This window comes from Ptychodera flava, chromosome 19 (assembly GCF_041260155.1).
Source record: "Ptychodera flava strain L36383 chromosome 19, AS_Pfla_20210202, whole genome shotgun sequence".
NCBI classification, from domain to species: domain Eukaryota; kingdom Metazoa; phylum Hemichordata; class Enteropneusta; family Ptychoderidae; genus Ptychodera; species Ptychodera flava.
The window spans coordinates 30,630,282-30,652,527 of NC_091946.1; the positions used below are offsets into that span (position 1 = coordinate 30,630,282).

General features: G+C 36.2%; 2 protein-coding genes across 2 annotated transcripts in view; one reads left to right on the forward strand and one right to left on the reverse strand.

Annotated features, from left to right (window-relative positions):
* LOC139118143 (uncharacterized) overlaps positions 1–11,005 on the forward strand; it is a 40,855-nt gene extending 29,850 nt beyond the window's left edge. The window contains exons 10-13 of the mRNA XM_070681437.1: positions 5,066–5,257; positions 6,535–6,759; positions 7,121–7,276; positions 7,794–11,005. Of these exons, the coding sequence (XP_070537538.1) occupies positions 5,066–5,257; positions 6,535–6,759; positions 7,121–7,276; positions 7,794–7,967 (747 nt within the window). The 3' untranslated portion in view covers positions 7,968–11,005. The remainder of the gene's footprint in view (positions 1–5,065; positions 5,258–6,534; positions 6,760–7,120; positions 7,277–7,793) is intronic.
* Positions 11,006–16,716: 5,711 nt separating this feature from the next.
* On the reverse strand, positions 16,717–21,900 carry LOC139118144 (G-protein coupled receptor GRL101-like). The gene is made up of 4 exons (XM_070681438.1): positions 21,838–21,900; positions 18,670–18,741; positions 17,080–18,089; positions 16,717–16,784 (listed from the first exon to the last, which is right to left on the reverse strand). Exons 3-4 carry the CDS (start codon positions 18,059–18,061, stop codon positions 16,717–16,719), a joined length of 1,050 nt encoding a protein of 349 aa, XP_070537539.1. The 5' UTR covers positions 18,062–18,089; positions 18,670–18,741; positions 21,838–21,900.
* Between the last annotated feature and the right edge of the window lie 346 nt (positions 21,901–22,246).

Sequence of the window (22,246 nt, forward strand, 5' to 3'; positions counted from 1 at the left end):
GACGGATAGCGTACACATGGGGGCCCGTGATTGCTCTAATTTCCACCGGTTTAATTACGGGTAAACATTTAAATTTTAAAAAAATCGGGTTTAATATAGTACCTGAAATAAATGGATTCAACTTCGCAAACGATTCCGACTCAGCAAACGGAAACGACGACGGGGCCCACACCGCAAACGGAAACGACTCCGGCTACGCCACAGCGCAACATAGAGAAAATTTCGTTACCGACGAAGCATCCAGGGAGAGTTGCTGCGGGCAAGAAATTAGCAGAATGGAACAGGAAAAACAAGGAGAAGAAACGCCAAGCAATGGAGGGGGAGGGAGGGGAGGGGAGTGATGCGGTAGCGAGTCCCTCTCTGGACCCCTCTCAGAACGGTTCCAAGGATAGAGTACCACAACAGTGTGATAGCTCACGCGATAATAAATGGTATAATAAATGTTATCTTGTTTTAGGAATTGTGGGAGTTTCATTGACTGCATTAGGGCTATATTGGGGGCGTGCTCGACATAATTGTCCCCTCCGGAAAGATGAACCGCTTCAGAAAGCGAAAAAAACAGAGCCCGTAGCAGCTCCCTCCAGAACAGTTCCGACAGGGGTTCCGAGGGGAGGGGAGGGAGAGGTTTCCAGCTCCTCTACATTGTATGAGATGGAGTAATACATAATTTTATTTATTATGACTAATGTTAAACCTGTTAAAAATATCCATAGCTAATCTCCAACTCCCCCATATTTTTTATTTTTATTTTTTATTTTATATACTAGTCAGCAATCATGGATATTAAAACAGTTGTAAACACAATGTACGATGGTATTGTAATCGCAGGACTTGCGATGGGATATCTTATGATCTCCAGCAAATTTCTGAAAATAGAGGTGGGCGATCCAAGTCGACCAAATTTGACTCGATTGGCAAAATTAGGCGGTGCGACTGCTGCCGCGGTTGCGACCAAAGATCTCCTTGAACAGAAAAATATTATTCCTGCAGAACCTTATACTTTGTTATAATACACAGTTAGCTATGGCCTCAGCTATAGGAATGACAGTTCTCGGTGCTGTATTAAATGCAACGGCATTCACAGGAGGAAATATTATCGGACAAAAGCTTTCTGGGAATGGTGAGGCTCTTATTGAAGAGAAAATTAGACATGATAAAGCATTAGAAAAATTTGAACATGATCGCAACGTCTGGTCAGAAAAAAGATTACTCCAGGCTGACTGGGAAAGAGAAAATCAAGCAAAGGATGCACATGCTGCGGCAGAATTAAGAGATACAGATGCAGAAATCCTAGAAGAAGCAGAAGCGGTGCAAAGCAAAGCAGTTCAATTCTCAGATTATTATCAGCCAAGTCAAGAGCAAAAAATATGAGATGATCTATATTGCTGGAGGATTGGTCGTGGGATGGTTTATCTTCCGATAGGGTTACACCGGTAGGCGGAACGACTATAATAATTCAATACAAAAGCTAGTTGGCCAGTTATTGAAATTGATCATGTTTCCATCCTGATCTGTTATCCAGATACGCATTGAACTCATCCAGTCTGAGCTTTTTCTCAATGGCATGGAAATTGAGCCATTTTTAAAATCATAGGTGACCATTTCACCTATTTCTTTTGTATCCTGAATGGGAAGTGTTTGTAAAGAGTCTGATACTACTCCCTGTATGTATTCGTCAGAGCCCAAGCCAACATAACTTCCAGTAACATCAACGACATCTGAATGAACTATGTATTTAGTGACTGTTAAGAAATCTGCTCGACCTGGACTCATAGTACTTTTTATCACAGGGTTGTCCTCAGGTTTATCTGAAAAGCCGACTACGTTGGCGAAGCTACCTGTGGCATTGAAATAGACTTTAATATCTTTCGCCAAAGTTAGAAGAACGTGGCCTGTCGGCAGATGTTTTTCAAAATTAATTTTTTGCTTCAACCCGATTGCTTTGTTTAACGTATCGATATTGTAGTTACCCGGTCGTATTGATTTAGTCTTCTTCGGTTGGTCGCCTTCTTGGTATTTTAATACATTATTCGTCGATGTTATGTTATGCCATGAATTGTACAGTCCACACTCTAGCAGCCTTATCTTCGTAAACTGTGATATGTCAATGCAAGGGTTAAAATACATAGTAACCGGTTTGCCTGTTTTGCTTACAATCTTAATGATCATCGTTGTATGTTGTATATTATTACAAGGTATTATTTATTTTTCACTGTATATAGGTTAATCATGTCTGGTCCAAGTAACTCCGGTCTAGGTGCAATTCGTGTACAAAATCTTGAGCTTGAAGATTTAAGTGATGTTAAAGTGAACAATAATACTAAGATAGCTACTAATCATAATAAGGATTATGTCCTTCGTTACAAGGACCGCGAAAAATATTTCGTTTTAGCCGCGGCGCCCCACGAGCATGCTGTAGAATTTTCTGAACTTACAGACATTGATGAAACCGTAATTGACACCACAAAGGCTTCAAACGATCCTACTCCTTTTGCTCTGACATGGAATTCGGCTAGTCAGAAATTCATGCCTTATAATGTACCGCGTAACATCTTAGATATATTGGATAGTGAAATTAGTGGTGGAGTTGCTGAACTGCCAGGAACTCCAAATGTTATTTATTTCGATAGCAATGTTAACAAATATAAGTTGCTAGATTTTCGTAGTTGGCTTACTCCTACGAATCCATACATTGCACTTCTTGGTATACCGATTCACCTTAAAATTAGTCCTCTTAATACAATAATGAAGGCAGATAATACACTAAGAAGGTGGATAAACGAGGGGGAGAATTATTGCTCGTATACAGCTAGCGGAGTTCAGTTAGATTATTTTGGGACACAACTTTAAAGAAACTGGGTCTTAAAAGTGTCGGTGATGAGGCAGCTGTTCTCACTTTACAGACTGTAAATCAACAGATGACTGATAATATGAAAATACTTCAACATGGTACAGTTCTCATTAGATGTGTAAAGTTAGCTACGGGAGACGAGTTTGACGATTTGGTTGGATATTATGCTATGAAAACAGATAACAGAACAACTTGTGATATTATCATAAGTATTGATAAAGATCGCAATGAAATGAGTATTGAATGTTTTGTTGGTGGGAATAGAGTAGAGAACGACTTAGGAACTACATTTGTACGTAGAGATAAAAGAGTGAACACTTTAGATATCAGTACCATTCATCTGAAACGACTCATTTTGTTTGAAGTAATGGTCTTCCGACATATTTTAAGTTCAGAGGAAATTACTAAAATTTTATCTATCGGGTGAACAAGTTAACTAGAGTCGTTCAGAAAAAATTCTGTAGAAAATGTTTCTGAAAACTGTAGACTTTCAGACCTCTGAAACCACGTGACAAGTTGCTAAGCAACTGGAAGGGTATTGCAAAAGTTCCCTACCGGAAAGTCCCTACTGGAAAAGGTATTGCGCAACAGTGTTCTGGTAGGGACTAAAATAGGTGAAAATCTCGTTCCGATAGGCGTAGGAAAAACATAGTAAATTCACACAACTAGAAAACAAGTATATACTTACATCCAGAAGACAAAAATCAGCACTGGAACGGGCACTGGAATCCTTAAGGAGCTGTACAGAGCTGTAGCACAGTCGGAATCTATCTAACAAATGATCCGACAGATGTACTGATAGTGGATTACCTAGTGAGTCATAGCACATTGCGCAAGTCCAGGACCTGACTCAGCAGGGAATTTCCCCGCTTAGTTCAGGACAATGCACTGCTGTGCCAAAATTGTCGCGCGTGCGTGAGTTCATATATAGGTCAGGGTCATACTTTAGTTACATGGATGGTTAATTTTTCCTTCGCTCCCTTTAGATAAATGAATAAAATGGGTGTAAAAATTCTTATTTGTCACGGAAGGGAACAAAAACTTACTACTGAGATGCACCACAATGAACCCATTGCGCCGCCACCTTTCTGGCCGAGATATGCCACAATGATCCAATTTTGCTACCATCTTCCTGGTTGAGATGCACCACAATGAACCAATTTCGCTGCTACCTTTCTGGCTGAGATATGCCAAAATGAATCCATTTCGCTACCATCTTTCTGGTTGAGATGCACCACAAATGAACCCATTTCGCTGCCATCTTTTTGGCTGAGATGCACCACAATTAACCCATTTCGCTGCTACCTTTCTGGCTGAGATATGCCACAATGAACCCATTTCGCTACCATCTATCTGGTTGAGATGCACCACAGTGAACCCATTTCGCTGCCATCTTTCTGGCCGAGATGTGCCACAATGAACTCATTTAGGTACCACCTTTCTCGTTGAGATGCACCACAATGAACCCATTTCGCTACCATCTGTCTGGTTGAGATGCACCACAAATGAACCCATTTCACTGCCATCTTTTTGGCTGAGATGCACCACAATTAACCCATTTCGCTGCTACCTTTCTGGCTGAGATATGCCACAATGAACCCATTTCGCTCCCATCTTTCTGGTTGAGATGCACCACAATGAACCCATTTCGCTGCCATCTTTCTGGCCGAGATGTGCCACAATGAACTCATACCACCTTTCTGGTTGAGATGCACCACAATGAACCCATTCCGCTACCATCTTCTGGTTGAGATGCACCACAATGAACCCATTTCACTGCCATCTTTCTGGCCGAGATGTGCCACAATGAACTCATTTTGCTACTATCTTTCTGGCTGAGATGCACCACAATGAACCCATTTCGCTACCATCTTTCTGGCTGATATGCACCGCAATGAATCCATTTCGCTGCTATCTTTCTGGATGAGATGCACCACAATGAACCCATTTCGCTACCATCTTTCTGGCTGAGATGTGAAACAATGTACCAATCTGGCTTACATTTCCTGGCTGCGGATGCACCACGATGTACTCATAATCTTCCTACTATCTTTCTTGCTAAACCGCACCACAATGTAGGCCTACCAATTTCGCTGCTATCATTGTCTCTCAGCTGTACCACAGCGTCATTTCTTACTAAGACGTACCACAATGTATCCAACTCTCTTCTCTTTTCACCTTGTACCCGATTACAAAATCTTAATTTTGCTTCAGATGTTGGACAATCGATCTGAGCGGACAATAGACCAAATCATGAGCGAACAGTCTCGGCAAGAGTTTGTGGACATTTTGAAGGCCCTTGATGGGTTCAAACACATGTTCATTGTCGTCGGTATACCTCTGATATTTGCCAACGTCGTTTGTTTGTTAAGCATCGTGAAAGATTCTCCGATCGAATACCTCAAGGTAAGTGTAAACATGATTGCTTTGTCATCAGGGCCGTGATTCATTTGATTGTAAAAGTGTTTTCACTTTCGAGAGAAGATAAATAATCGAAGCTAACACAAATTCAAGTAAAAGTCACATGGTACGTGTACTTTTATAACACAAGCTACATAAGGAGTCATGGGTAAGGAATGTGCTTCGGTAAAATCCAATAATATTAGAAACGACATTATTGTCTCATACAAAGGTATAAAAACTGTAATTATTAATATTTTCATGATTTTCATTCCATAAAACAAGTGTTTTTTCTAACCGTCTTCCTGAGTTATGATGAAATACGAAATCTTAGCCTTGCCAATACAACGGTTTTTGTGCATTTTGCAATATTTATGAATTCTTGTCGTGATTACAGACATTGGCCATCTTTAAAGGTATTCTGTCACCTGTTCCCAATTTTGCCACAGTTACCATGGGAAGAGAAAATCTAACCAATCACAGATTTTAAGCGGGTGGCCGCTTTTTAAAAACAGCGGCCTCATATTGGCATTTTGAATAACAAGGAACGCCCCTTTGACCATATATGGACATATTTAGATTACAGGTGGCTGTATACCTTTAAGCATTACACACAGTCGAACACCCTGCAGGCGTGTTGTTATGATTTTGGAAGTGAAACAAGAAACTGTTGTTCACAAACAGAACAAACATTGTGAGAAACCATCAAAATTTACAACTATTACGGAGTTGTAGCAACATTTGCCAACGTATTTAAACACAGGAGTGATAAGAATGTGCAAATACATTCATTAACCATTCAGTTCAATGTTAGCGCATAACGCTTCACTGATTTTCATTCTGAGAAATTCATATACGGATGTACATTCATTTTTTGTCTTGTGCAAAGTGATGCCACAACTGTGAACAAACGCCTATTTGTTACTAAGCACATGCTTGTCAATGAGGGCGCTCTGTTGTGGCCATGGAACAGCATCCATGACCGTGACCGACCGAAAGCGCCACTTTCTATCGTCAAATTTTGTTGTCCATAAAGAATTAGCAAGAACACAATGGGAAGGTCTATGTTAACGATATTTTTATCATTACCGTTTCCGAAATAAAACATATTCTTTTGTTGCTAAATTAACTTTGAAAATGACATAAGAGTCAACTGCAGGTGGTTTCTCGGTCCAGAGTTAACATTGCTCTTTGCCCGTAATCACATCTTTTTGAGGGAGGGAACATACTGTCGTCGAAGTCAATCATTCAGATTCGTTATTTTCGGAATTGTTCTTTTCTAGAATGCTTCTGCAGACATCCACGACCGGTGGAACACGCCACAACATGTTGTTGAAAGAAACGCATTTTGCGAAATGCTGTTAGATTTCAGTAAAGAAACCAAGACAGCGGTCACGGTGCTGTCTGGAGACGTCCATGTTGGCTGTTGGGGCAGACTTAAGTCAGAGAGTGGCGTGACCGTAGATATGATGACGTCATCAGCCATTGTGAACAACCCACCTAAAGCGGTAAAACTGTTTATTTCAATATATTCAATATATATTTCAATTCGATCAAAGGCACTACTCCATTTAATTGTCGAATTATGAGAGTTAACCTTAATATTTCCGTCGTTGGTTAAAAACTAAAAAGTAAAAGACAAAACAGACTAAAACGGAACTGTCTGATGAATGGATGAATAAATGGATGTATGAAAGTAAGAAAATGAAACCTTATCAATTGTTTTCATATAGCTTATCTCAAGTATATTGCCCCGAGTTGACAAATGTGTAAAATTACGGCCTGCAAAATTGGTCCATTTATCATTCTGCATGCCTGACAGAGAAAATGAACGCTAATCAGTAAATCTCAAACGCCTTTGTCTTGTAGGTCAAGTTTGCTCTGAGCGTGTTTTCCACGAAGGACAGTTTTCACCTTGCAGAACATGGAAAAATTAGAATGCAGTTGGACAAAGTCGATGATGTAGACGGGATGGTGATCGCTCGTCAGAATTTTGTCAAAATCGTCCCAGAACGAACAGAAATGGTGAGAGAAAAAGCATCACGAAATATAATGGACCAAAAATTTGCCAGACTCATCCATACTGAAAAGCCGTTTTTGTAACGCTAAGAAAAGTGGGAAATTAAGCCCATGGTATGCAAATTAGAATAATGCATAATTCCAATCATGAAAGTCACAAACCTATCACCTTGTTGCTGTAAACCATATACATTTTTGGCATTCTATGATTCTGTCCATCAGTTGTGGTTGCAGGTTATCTCATATTTATTAGTAAATCTATTTATTTATCTATAATGCCATGTATCTTGGAATGTCAAGCACATATTTCTTAATCTGTTTATTCAAAATTTCGGTTGTGTGGGAACATACATGCAAACACTGCAAGAGAGTTGATCATCCGAGGGAGGTATTATACAATACGTAGTGTCCTTGAGTCCATTTCTGAGATAAAAGCGAAGTTGTCGTTGGGTCCGTTTCTGAAATAAGCCTTTATATTTTTTGTCATACTTTTGAACAAGTCTTTGTGTTTCATCTTCAATAGGGACATCACACAGGACGATATTACACCGAGTTTGTCAAGAAACCCAAGGAAATCTTTGGGAAGCCCGAAGGCGAAAGGGTCATCTTGAGGAGGCCAGAGAAAGTTGGACGGTTTATTGAAAGTTGTGGATGTGAGCCAGATACAAGGGACAGTGGACCCTGTACTATCCTTTGATTAATTAACCGAATTAGCCTGATTAGATGGATATCTATGTGTGCCTTGAAGTCGAGTGTATCTCAGTACTAGACCACCAGAAATTAAGTGTTTACAATCATGTGAAAGTTATGAGTTTAATAATATTCAGATTGAATGAACAGAAAGAATTGCAGGTGAAGGCGATGTGGTATACCAATATTGATTATTACAAGGAAACTTGCTGCAGCTGAAAAAATAAAAGTGTCCATAGCCATTCTTGATTTTATTCCTGGTTATAAAAGGAATAGTTTAACGTTCAATAAAGGGTTTGCAAATTTTGTTCGAGTGGAATAAGTGGAGGATTAGAGCGTGGCGAGGATTATATTTTCAATAATTTGAATTATGTTTAAATTGATGCGCGAAGAGAAAAATATAATGTAAAAACACCTATGGTAAATGAAAGGTAAATGGAAATTAAATGGAAAAGGAGCTGTAACACATGGTATTATTATTTTAGTTACGGGTATCATTTGTGTTGACAAGTTGGACATGTCTTTTCAACATGATTTGGGGAATTGTAGAAAGGAAAATATACCGGTAAAATACATCATGATGGAGTTTTTGATGAAGACCTTCACGTAGGTTTATGCAAACGTTTTATTCCTTAATATTTTTTTCTGTTAAAGGTCTGAATAAACTTTTAAGAACTTGTGTGCATCATAAGTCGAAATGTATCTTTATACTGCCGCAGCAATGCGGAATCACTCGCATTCCTCATGTGTATTTAAATGACTCAATATACTTACATTTGCTAAGAAACGTTCGTACCTTGGGGCCATGTTAAATTATTTAGGTAATGTGGCGTCGATGATATAAAGCGAAAAATGAGAAGTTTCTATGCAAGTGCTGTGGCATCAGTAGGAACTTACAGATGAGTTTGCGGACCTTTTTGAGTGAAGGGGAACACACAATAAACTGCCGTCCAATCACAAAGTCTTCGGATGATGCAAAGGATCTAGACGCATTAACTCAAAGCATGTTCTTAAATATGAAACGAGCTGCACTTTCACCTGGTCTATTTGAAAGGAATGACATTATACGCAGTTTACAGATGGAAGCAAATACAATACCTGTCAGGCTTGTTTTTGAAGATTTGGATAAAAGAATATTTACCTAGGCATGGTCAATATTAGGTGAGACGAAGATTTTTAAAGATCGTGTTTGAAAGTTTGAAATTTTTTTGTTTTTTGTTTTGAAGTTGTTATGTAAATTCAGTGTTCAACTCTATATTAGGTGATAATACGGCTAGTTTTCAATCGGGTTCAAACCCACAACACACGGCATCAGTCGCCTAGCGGAGAGGCAGCAGACAGAACCGCACGGCTAAATCCCCACTCTCAAAAAAGAGTGGTTCAATAGCCGGCTAAGTTGTTACATTTTTCTGACTGCGACCGCTCCACACGTGTAGAGTTCGTGAAGCACTCACGCACATACGCTCACTATCACACATCGCACACACAAACTTTATCGAAGCGAAGCAATGAATACAACACCTTTCGTTTAGGCAGAAAACTGCTATTTGCCGCACGGATAATTTTGAGGGCTGGTGTAAGGACGCCACAACCAAATTTACCCACGTTTGAGTTGTGCGTCTGATCGGCCATATGACGCTAGTTTTACTGATATTGAGGCTAGAAACGTGGCATTGACTACTGCAGACGTATTTGTCACGGCCCTGTGAGTTTATCAGTTTTTGCGGAGTTTCACGGAGCTACCGAGTTCACGGAGTTTAGGAATTATGTAAGAGCGAGCGTTCTGGAATAAACGGGTGCAGTTCGTAACAGGTATCTTACGTCTGTACATTTTCTACTGCTGATGGTTGGAGCATTTAATATTGGCTGGTGTGCACCAAACTATGTGAAACACGATTGGAACTATTTTGGGATAAATTGGATGGTGAAGTAATGTCTATTTGAATTGCAAATGTAAGCTCATCTGCTTTTCTTGTTAAGTTATTGTACATTCAGCTATAGGGCACCTAACATTTTTGAGAAATTTGAAAAATATGAAAATCCAATTATCCCAAATAAGTTCCAATAGTGTTGTGAGTAAACGGAACTCTTCGACTGATCAACAATAAATTCGAATCTATAGTCGTGGAGAAACTATTCAGGGTCATGTATAAAGGTTCTCCTACGTATATAGATATTGCTGTCGTAACGATCGCATTATGATGACATAAACCAATAATAGTATTGATAGTCTCTCTAATTCTCTCTTTGTACATGATGACTCTACAGAGTGTGAAAGTGTCGCGGTCAGAAATGTAAAACTTAGCCAGGGACTGGAGAAATATTACAGGGGCAGTGTTTTCAAAATGACGCTCTGCAAAAATAGTGACATTTCAAAAGTGTTTGAAAGAAAAATAGTGACCCCAATTGATTTTCATGCGCAAAAAAATGGCATTCCCCTGTATGAAACAGTCCATATCAATTATATCTTTATTGGCATATATTTATTAGTAACAACGTATACATATAAATGCAAAAGTTTTGTAGGGGAAAACAAATAGTTTACTATAGGTTACCACAAGAAGTGAATTAATAATTTTTGTGTGAAATTCTAATATCATATTTGTTGTTCACATCTGCGCTTTCAAACCCCTTGTTCTTATCATATACATTTATATCAATTGTCAAACGGTAATAAAAACATGTTTGCTAGTTTTATATTGTTAAACAATTATTCATAGTTTTCTCATAGATGACAATGTATTGTGAATCAACATTTTCGGTGAATTCCAAAATTAAATTTTTTGTACACGATTGCACTTGTGTCCACCCTAACTATCATATACATTCATGTCAAGTATCGATCGCCTATAAATGTACAGATATTGCTAGTTATACGAGAAAAATTGTTTTCTGATAGACGACAATGTATAGTAAATTAACAATTTTTAAAGTGAAATTCCAAAATCAAGTTTCTTGTGCAAGTATACGCTTATAATGATCCTATTCTAATCAAGTACATTCATATCAATTATCGAACGTCAATAAATGCAAATATTGCTAGTTTTATTTCGGAGAAAAATCTCGTTATAGTCTTGTAATAGACTACCATGTAGAATATATCAACATTTTTGATGGAATCCAAAAATCAAATTTCTTGTTCACATATTCACTAGCCACAACCCTACTATAATCAAGTTCATTCAAATCAATTATCAAAAGTCTATAAATCCACAGATATTGCTAGTTTTATAAAATGTTCATAGATTTTACATAGACACTCATGTAAAGTGGATAAAATGTTCACGAAAATTCCAAAATCAGAGAATGTACACATATGCACTTGTAACTATTCTATTCTAACCAAGTACGTATATATTAATCCTCAAACGTCTATAATGCACAGATATTATGGTTTTACGTTGGAAAAATGTTTTTGTTCTCTCATAGACTACCATGTATGACATATCAACCTTTTGATGGCACCCAAAATAAAATTTCTTGTACACATATGCACTTTTTACCTCAACCTACAAGTAACGTAAATTCATATAAATTATCAATTTGAAAGTCTTTCAATGCACAGATATTACTAGTTTTATATCTGAAAAAAGCATTCAAAGTTGTCACATAGACTATCATGTATACTGGATCAACATTGTCGGTGAAATTCCACAATAACATTTTTGACAACTATACTCTTGTAGGCACTATATTCTAACCAGATACATTCAAACGCCTATAATGCACAGATATTGCTGGTGTTATATTGGAAAAAACTTGTCTGTAGTCTGTTCATAGAAAACATTGCATGATTTATCAGCATTTTTGAAATTTCTTCTTCACATAAACACTTGTAACCACCCTTCTCTAATAAAGTAATTAACATCAATTATCAAAATTCAATAAGTCCACAGATATTGCTAGTTTTTTTATCGGAACAATGTTCATTGATTTCACATAGACTATTATGTAAAGTTAATCAACATTTTCGGTGAAATTCCAAAATCGGTTTTCTTGTACACATATACGCTTGTAACTATCCCATTCTAATCAAGTACATTTCTACTAATCACAAAACGTCCATAAATACACAAATATTGCTGGTCTCATATCGAAAAAAATCACAGTTTTCTCATAACTACCCTGGATAGTCACTCATTATATTTTATTCAATCCCAATTTTTTGTTCACACATACACTTTTTACCTTCAATTTCGTTGTTAATAGTTTGCCAAATAGACACCAATGTATTATGATGTATATTTTTGCACTATATTGGCCACAGCTTGCATTCCTACAATTGTGACAGTTGTGCAAAAATGGCGACCCTTCCCGAAAGCATGCCTAAGTTGTCCCTTCAAAATCCTTGTGTGAAAAATGGCGACCAATCTCAAATCTACATGATCAAATATTTTCATGGCCCTCGACCATCACATGGCCAAAATTTAATATTTATTATGGATGTTTATACAGAAAAGATAAACACGTATTCCGCAGTTTTGCGAGTAGACGCTACTTTTTCGACGCTACTTTTTCCACAAGCGTATAGATATTTATGGAGTGGTTGTAGACGTGTCTTTATAAGTTTGTAAGGCATTAAATTCTACGTATAAAGACAAGTTCTTAGATTGATTCGTATATTTTCTGTTTGAGTTTTCACAGAGGGAAGCAAGTACAGTACGTTTCAGACTTGTCAGATATTTTCATTTGCTAATGCATCAGTAGACTTTAGATTTATTAGTTTAAACAGACTTTCGTTAATCCAAAATTAGCTGTGTCAATGGTACCCGCTGAAGAGCGCTAAAAGTGACAATTATGAGAGAGTATGAAAATTGCGAATTCGGGAATACGTTTTGCCGAATAGTGGAAATTAGGCATGGTGACTTAACCCAAATACATGTCTTTGATGCTACTTTTAAAAGTTTACAAATTGTCAATACTGAAAGATTAAAATATTCTATACAAACAACTTCTGATATCTGAAATTTTGGGTGTAATGATTGCAAATTTGGTAGAAAATGAATAATTTAATTTATTCACAAATTTTTTCATTTTACTGTAGAATTTTTACCTTTCAAAGTTTTGATTTTATGCTAATTACCATGAAAATGTGAACATTTCATTCACTGCATTAACTTGTAATGAATGATTTGATATAATGATTTCAAGTGGTTTTCACAGAAAACAGTGCCTTGTCGTCATAGGTTTGCAAAAATCAAGCGTCATGATGGCGACCCTATGTTTTTCTTTAATTTTTGATAATTACAATGTACCAACATTCAGAAATCCGTAATTCAATAATGTGACAATAGTTACCATTTCCCAATCGCACATGCTCGAGCAAAATCATTATTGACATAAACTTTTTGTTTTTGTATCAACTCCAATCTCTTGATTTATATCATATTGAAATATATGAAATACTAGCATTCAGCTTACCAACACAATCTGCATTTGTGTCAAGTCAGTTGCATTTAGCCTAGCCATAAATTAAAATATCAATTTACAATTACACTATACTGCATATTAATATTTGGTTTACCGTACCTGTTTGTTTACTGTACCTGCTATAATTGATCACTCTCATATTGGGTACACTCATTGAACAATGCATTTATTGTAAAAATGACAAATACGGCTAGCCACATAGGAAAAGAAGTAAACTGTACAAACGTACAGTGACATGCTCTTTTTGTGTACCCTAGGTGACACTATTTTGTGAATTTTGATAAAAACTGATTGTGCCTTTCGGCCATTTCTTATTGATAATTCACAAGTCTCCTGGTCTGGCATGTGTTGCTTTCTGGCCTGATCGTAACTAAATCCACGTATGTTTCACTGTTATGAGCGTCATATGTTAAGAGGTCTATTCGTTGCTTTCCTTATGAAAATTCAATGGCATTTATACAACCTTAGATTTTAAAGTGATGATATGCGATAAAATGATTACTGATTTGTTTATTTTAACGAACATTACAATCATTTAATCACAATAATGTGTATTGAATTACCTACCAAACCTTGAAATCTTAATATGTGAAAAACAGGGAACCAGATCCCACAATTAAACTTGAAGGAAACATTTCAAGTCCCGGGCCTCTGTATGCTATCTCAAGAATTTTCAAATCCCCTGAAATCTTCCAGGCATTCTTCCATCGAAATGTTTGTGAATGCAGCCTTAACACCGTGTTCTCACACCTACTTTGAAAGAGACTTTCAATACATGAAACATGTGGTGCTTCTGATTTTCAATGACATATCTGAGCATGAACTTGAAAATTCAGAAATAATGCTGAATTCATTATTAAGCGTTAATTATTGTATAAGTATTCATTTTCTTTTTTCATTTAAACTTTATTTACTGTCGATAACATGTTCGGCCAATAAGGCCGATCTTCCACAAGGTCGACATATTCCCTATCAAACAAGCGACCAAGTGGCCGATATAACTTTGCTGTTTTTATCCAAATTTTGTGTTAATGAAGCATCACTAAATTAAGGCATTGATAAGAAGCTACATATTGAATCTCATAAGACGAACGATATCAGACTTTCAAGAAAACATGGTTTTTACCAAGTGATTCTGAAACAAATAGTCCTAAAATTTTGTATTTGAAACTTTTTTGTAACGAGGAAGTAACACCTATTTTCTAAGATGGACGAGTAAAACACATCAATTTTCAGTGCAAGAAGTAATTCACATCTATCTTGTTAAGTGTAATGAGTAAATCATATCTATTTTCTAAGCTGCAAACAGTAACTTACATCTATCGTCTAATATGTGGCAAATAAATAGATCTATCTTCTATGATGTAACGAGTTAATCACATCTATCTTCTAGGGTGTAACAAATATTTCACATCTTTCTTCTGTAGTATCACAAGTAAATCACATAATCTTTTAAAGGTATACAGTCACCTGTAATCTAAATATGCCCATATATGGTCAAAGGGGCGTTCTTTAGTATTAATAATGCCCATGTGGGGGCGCTGTTTTTAAAAAGCGGCCATCCGCTTAAAATCTCTGATTGGTTAGATTTTCTCTTTCCATGGTGACTGTGGCAAAATTGGAACAGGTGGCAAGGTATTATGAGTAAATTGTATCTATCTTCTATGGTATCACCAGTAAATAGCATTTAGTTTTTAAGCTGAAAAAAGTCAATGACATCAATTTTCTAATATGTGACAAGCGTCACATCCATATTCCACGATGTATCGAGTTAATCATATCTTTCTTCTTGGGTGTTACAAGTAAATCACATCTATCTACTCTATGTTCTAAGATGTCTGAGAAAATCAGATCTATCTTCTAAAGTGTAAATTGTAAATCACATCCATGACATAAATAAATCACATTTTTCTTCTAAAATATAACGCGTAAATCATGTCCATATTCTAAGGCGTAAAGAGTAAATCACATCTATCTTTTAAGTTGTACGAGTAAATAAGATCTATATTCTTATGTGTCACGAGTAACTCACATCTATCTTCTAGGGCATTAAAAGTATATCAAATTTATCTTCTCGACTGTACCGAGTAAATCAAATCCACCTTCTATTGTGTAATAAAGAAATCACTTCTATCTCCATAAGTGCAACATGTAGACTACATCTAGTTACTAAGCGGAAACGAGTAAATTACATCTATCTTCTAAGGTGTCACGAGTAAATCATATCTATCTTCTAAGGTGTCACGAGAAAACCACATCTATCTTCTAGGATGTCACGATAAAATCATATCTATTTTCTAAGGTGTGACGAGTAAATCATATCTATCTTCTAAGGTGTCACGAGAAAACCACATCTAATTTCTAAGATGTCACGATAAAATCATATCTTTTTTCTAAGGTGTGACGAGTGAATCATATCTATCTTCTAAGGTGTCACGAGTAAATCATATCTATCTTGCTTCGTAGATGTCACGAGTAAATCATGTCCATCTTGCAAGGTGTCACGAGTAAATCATATCTATCTTCTAAGATGTCACGAGTAAATCATATCTATCTTCTAAGGTGTGACGAGTAAATCATATTTATCTTCTAAGATGTCACGAGTAAATCATATCTATCTTCTAAGATGTGACGAGTAAATCATACCCATCTTCCAAAGTGTCATAACTGTCTTCTAAGATCTCCTAAGGAGTATCTTCTAAGTTGTCAAGTGAAAATCATATATACCTTCTAAGATGTCACGAGTAAATCATATCTATCTTTTAAGGTGTGACGAGTAAATCATATTTATCTTCTAAGGTGTGACGAGTAAATCATATCTATCTTCTAAGATGTCACGAGTAAATCATATATATCTTCTAAGGTGTGACGAGTAAATCATATCTATCTTCTGAGATGTCACGAGTAAATCATATATATCTTCTAAGATGTCACGAGTAAATCATATCTATCTTCTAAGATGTCACGAGTAAATCATATGCATCTTCTAAGATGTCACGAGTAAATCATATCTATCTTTTAAGGTGTGACGAGTAAATCATATTTATCTTCTATGGTGTCATGAGTAAATCATATCCATCTTCTAAAGTGTCACAACTATATTCTAAGATCTCCTAAGGTGTCTCGGATGAAACACATCCCTTTCCTAAGCTTAATCGAGTACATCAATTTTCTAAGGTGTACTCAGGAAATCACATCCATGTCCTTGTGTGTCTTGAGTAAATTGCATCTTTCTTTTGAGGTCTAATGGGTAAATCAGACCTATCTTACAAAGTTTGACCAGTAAAACACATCATGAGGTGCAATGAGTAAATTTCATTCATTTTCTAAAGTGTAACGAGTAAATCATCCGGGATGATCCCTCTTTTTTCCATTTCTTCGTATGCATATACAACTAAAAAGGGGAAAATACAAAAAACCAGGACAGTCATTATTAAAATGTTATATAGGTAATGACAACGTGTGTTGGGGTAAAAAAGTTTCTTGTGATAAATAATAAGGTTGTACCAATGTTTGCAATAGGGCAAGCCTATACTTCGTTTGTTAAACAATTGTTATTGGATAAACACTGCAGTATCAAATTTTATTTTATCATTCGCTCTTCAACGAGTAAATATCGCCACGTTATTTACGATCACAAAGATATAGTCATAAAATTCACTCACCCATTTGATATTTAGTCAAAGTACCTGTATCTACAGTTGCAGTGACGGTCGGTCGCATTGGCTTTTCTCTCTTTTTTATGACTGATATGGTGTAGAGGAAAGGGTTAATCGCAGAGTTTATAGGTAAGATGAAGACTGCAGTCCAAGCATAAACAGATCCCGGAATTGTGATTGTATCAGTCATCGCCAGCATACCCATCACAGCGATTGGAACCCAGCAGAAGAAATCGGTTAGCACTATCAGTGACATTCGTTTTGCAATGGCCGCAGTTTCTCTGGCTCTCTGCTGTAGCTGAACACCGGTGGCTAAATTTGTGCGCCGTATTGACAAGTACATGGCCAAATACATAATTGATATAGCGATGAAGGACAGGAAGTTCAGGAAGATGAAAATGACAACTGAGTATATCCATCCGGGTGTTTTTTCGTTAGTCAGGTGGAGGGAGAGGCAGACTGGAGAACGACTGTAGAAGTTATCGCCGAAGTAGGGAATACCAATAAGAGGCAGAAAGCTAAGGAATGCAACGACAATCCAGCTAACAACCACAATTATGATGGCTGCTTTCAGGTGCATACGAATATATTTCAGAGGAAATACTATCAAAAGAAAGCGGTCCAAGGTAATAACTGTCAATAAAAAGACGGACATCTCACTTGATAGCGTCACAAGAAAACCAGCAAAACTACACAATTGACTACTTCTCCAGGACTCGTCATACCTGATGTAAACTCCACGGTAATTCATATCAACTGAAGCAATTATGAATATGTATATCGCCATCAAGAAATCGGCTACAGCAAGGTTCCAAATCAGCAAAGTGTGAACTTTTCCCAAGTCCTTCTGTTTGATCCGCCAAACGATGACGAATAGGTTGCCAAGAAAAGCTGCTATTCCAAGTATCCAAACAAACCATCTTAAAACTTGATTTGCCATGAGATCTTTGCATGAAGAGAATGCATCGGCATGCGGTAAGCATTTTTTAACTTTGCGATGATTTCGAACCATGCAACAGTATTTATAGGCATCGGTATATCTAAAATAAAAACATTGAAATGATAAATGTGAATACGCATGTCAAGAAATTGACAGCTAATATATATTTCATAACATTGTAAGGATATCTCTGTATATATAATATATATATATATATATATATATATATATATATATATATATATATATATATGTTTACTAAGATCCAATGTGCTAAAAACTGTAATTTTGTCCGTCTCTATTCCAGTAACTGTGATACATAATTTATCAATATGCAGATGACAATACTGCAAGACTTTTATTGACATTTATATTAGTAAATATATAATTATAGCTCCCATCCTTATATGGATTATCGATATTTCAAACTGTTATTTATCAGTGTTTTCAAAAGTCACCAGTGGCAACAAGCAACAACAACAACAACAACGACAACAACAACAAAAACAAAAGCAACAATAGTAATAAATGCAATATTAACACTGACAACAAAAAATTATTATTTTCGGATAAACTATCTGACAAACAAGAACATAAGGTTTCTTTCTGTACAAAAAGTTTATGATTTCCCGATAAATTATCTTGTAAATAGGAAACACAGGGTTTCTTTCTTTACTTACAGTTCATCAAGTTTATTCAGATCAGTGAATGCCCCGACTTCGACAAAAGCGATGTTGTTTCCACTCAATATCCTGTGATGAAAATGCAAATGTGTTCTGCATGTATAATTAGATATTCCACACCTGTAGTTTGCCGTGTACTTGACGTTCCTTACATGCACTCATAGGTTAAACACTAAAAGTACTGAAAAAATTCGGGCTTCAAGCATGCATAGGTTACCTTGTTTCGTATGAGCGTCAAAAAACTTTCAAGAGGTAAAGTTGTCACACGTTGATTTGCAAGTATACCATACATACAGGGACGATCATGCAAGCTGGACAGATACCTATATGTTACGTTTACCTTTTTGTAGCAAACACAAGCTATGCAGATGACATCGTAGATAAAAAGTTACAGTTCAGTCTACCACAAAAATCTGAGTGACTGCATCCATTCATTCCACTCAATGTTTATCTGGGCATCTCATAAAAAAGTGATTAGCATCCGTCTGCATACATTGTATTTAGTTTTTCCTACCCGTAGTTTTGTCAAAGACTCAGGTCTTGTTATCTACTATGTTATCTACTCAACGTGTGTGCTTCAAAAAAAGTACAGGCTAGGGAGCGTTCAGTTATTAGGGCTGAGGTGGGCAGGCAAAATCCAGGCAGTGTCACCTTAAATTTGAAAACTGCAAAGGGTATAAGTATCCGTCTCCTCAAAATGAAGTTTCAGTGTCCAGAAATATCCTGGGAGATAAAAATGATTCGCTGCATGATATCATTCTCTGAAGTCATTTAACTGTACATCTGAACAAAAGCATAATTATCTGTCATATGAACATCTTGGCAACTCTGAGGCTTGTCTTATTGTAAATCAAGCTCACTGAGGGCAATGAACAATTCCTATTACTTACATATTAGAGATAAAGCAAATTTTGTCGGGGAAAATATTTGAAAGTTACCTGTAGACTGCCAATACCATGAAAAGTGAAATTATATTTTTAAGTGAAATTCCAATATCATAATTGTTGTCCTCATCTGAACTTTGAATACCCCACTTGAATCAAGTACATTTATATCAATTGTCAAACACCTATAAAAGCACAGATTAAGTTAGTGTAGCACTATAAAAAATATTCATAGTTTCCTCATAGACTACCATGTACAGTGAATCAACATTTCGGTGAAATTCCAAAATTCAATTTCTTGCATACGTATCAACTTTTAACCACCCTAGTCTAACTAAGTACTTTAAAATGAATTATCAAATGTCTATAAATACACAGATTTAGCTGGTTTTGTATTGAACAAAAATTATTCGTAGTTTCGTCAAAGACTACCATGAATAGTGAATATACATTTTGGTAAATTCCAAAATCCAATTTCTTGCGCACTTATCCATTTGTAACCACCTTAGGCTAATCAAGTACATTAATATGAATAATCGAGAGCACATAAATACACAGGTTTTCCTATTTTTGTATTTGAAAACAAATTATTCATAGTTTCCTCATAGACTTCCATGTACAGTGAATCTACATTTCGGTGAAATTCCAAAATCCAATTTCTGGCGCACAAATCCATTTGTCATCATCCTAATCTAATCAAGTACACTAAGATGAATTATCAAATGCCTATAAATAAACAGATATAACTAGTCTTATAATAGAAAAAATAAAAAAATATTCATCGTTTCCTCATAGACTCCCATGTACAGTGAATCTACATTACTGCGAAATTCAAAAATCCAATTTCTGGCACACACATCCACTTGCAACCACCCTATCTAATCAAGTACTTTAAAATGAACTATCAAACGTCTATAAATGCGCAGACTTAGCTTGTTTTAGCTATAGGGAAATATTATTCATTGTCTTCTCATAAACTTCCATGTATAGTGGATGAACATTTTCAGTGAGATTCCAAAATTAGATTTCTTGTACACAATAATATGCACCTTTAACCATCATATTCTAACCAAGTACAATTATGTTAATTGTCCAACGTCTCTATATGAACAAGTATAGCAAGTTTTACATTGGAAAAAACATTCACAATTTTATCATAGACACCATGTATAATGGATGAACATAATTTGTGAAATTCTAATTCTAAATTCAACATTATTGTCAATTATCAAATGTCTACATATGCATAGATATTGCTACTTTTGTATTGAAAAAGTATTACATAGTTTTCTCATAAACTACCATCTATAGTGAATCAACATTATCAACTGCTGATTATCAATTAAATCCAAATATCAAAAATTTTGTACACACACGCTTGTACAATCAAATTGTGGATCCACCTGTAATTTCTGTCCAATCCCTTGGAGGGGTAATTTCAAAATTATAGCGAGTCAGAAGTGGAAATTTGAACATTAACACATTGTGAGTTTGTAAGAGGGTCATTTGACAAAAAAGCTAAGAATCTTTTTTTTTTGGATTCTATCGCTCCCCAGAGTTGTTTGTGTGTGCAGCTTTAGGGGCCGTCTCAGATTGTAGCATAAGTTCAAGAAACGAAATTCCTTCATCGATCAAAACCCCCTTCCCCTCCTCATAAACGAAAGTTCAAAAGCGCATAATGTTGATGTCTGCCCGAGAGTACAATGAAGCATTTTGCTATTGCTACTGAAGAGTATGTATCCCCTGACCACATTACATCGTCAAGTAATATAATCAACCATAGCAGGACATGAACGAGTTGGAAAACAGTTACAGCAAAAATTTGTTGTTTCGAGTGTGCAGTTTTGGTTTATTTTTATGCACAATGTAAAGAGAACTTTTGATCACAAAATAAAAGTGCGAAAGTGAAGTTCACCAATTGAATGGTGGTCAAACCCCCTCCCTCCGTAAACGAACGAATTTCGCCTTATGCAAGCAATGTGGGGGGGGGGGGTTCATCAAATTTTTGTCATCTTTAGGGGGGGCGGGTCATCAATTTTTCGATGCAATGGGTAGGGGGTTCACTTATTTTGACTGATGCACAGGAATAATTACCGGCCTACCCCCGGCCATAATAACTGAATGCTCCCTTACATACAGGCAACTGTCAAGCTTGGATGACCTTCCCTGGAAAATAAATAGATAATTCCGACGACTGATTATATTAGACCTTTTGACCTAATCTTACAGGCTTGCTCAAAAACTTTTAGGAGCGGGACGTATTAGTTATCACTTTACTTACAGCACTCTAAGATTTCGCAGACCATAAAATGTATTTGCAGCCACAGTATGTATTTTGTTTGCTTTAAGGTTTCTGAAATAAATATTAAATTACAACACAAAAACAAAATATGATGGTTATTTAATATGGAAATGACTAGTATTCAGCTTATAATCATAGCATGTATAGTAATCACGTCTAATGTTATTGATGCCAACGGAATTCTATAGTCCCGAGTATTTATAATTTTGGCCGCGTCAAGCAAAAACCCACCTGATGGTAATAGATACAATGTTGCACAATTTCAGTCGGAAAATTGACTCTTTTTAAGAGAGTTTACGTTTGAGCGCCAACTACAAACCTGTCGGCGATAAGATCATGTTCTCTTTTTTCCCTTTAAATCCTCTTGAATTAAAATATTTGCGCTAAG

Coding starts and splice junctions, on each gene's coding strand:
- LOC139118144 (XM_070681438.1), bottom strand. CDS start 18,061: ATGGTTCGAAATCATCGCAAAGTTAAAAAATGCTTACCGCATGCCGAT. Junction 16,785..17,079: donor CACTGCAACTGTAGATACAG/GTACTTTGACTA, acceptor TCCCCTTTTTAG/TTGTATATGCATACGAAGAA.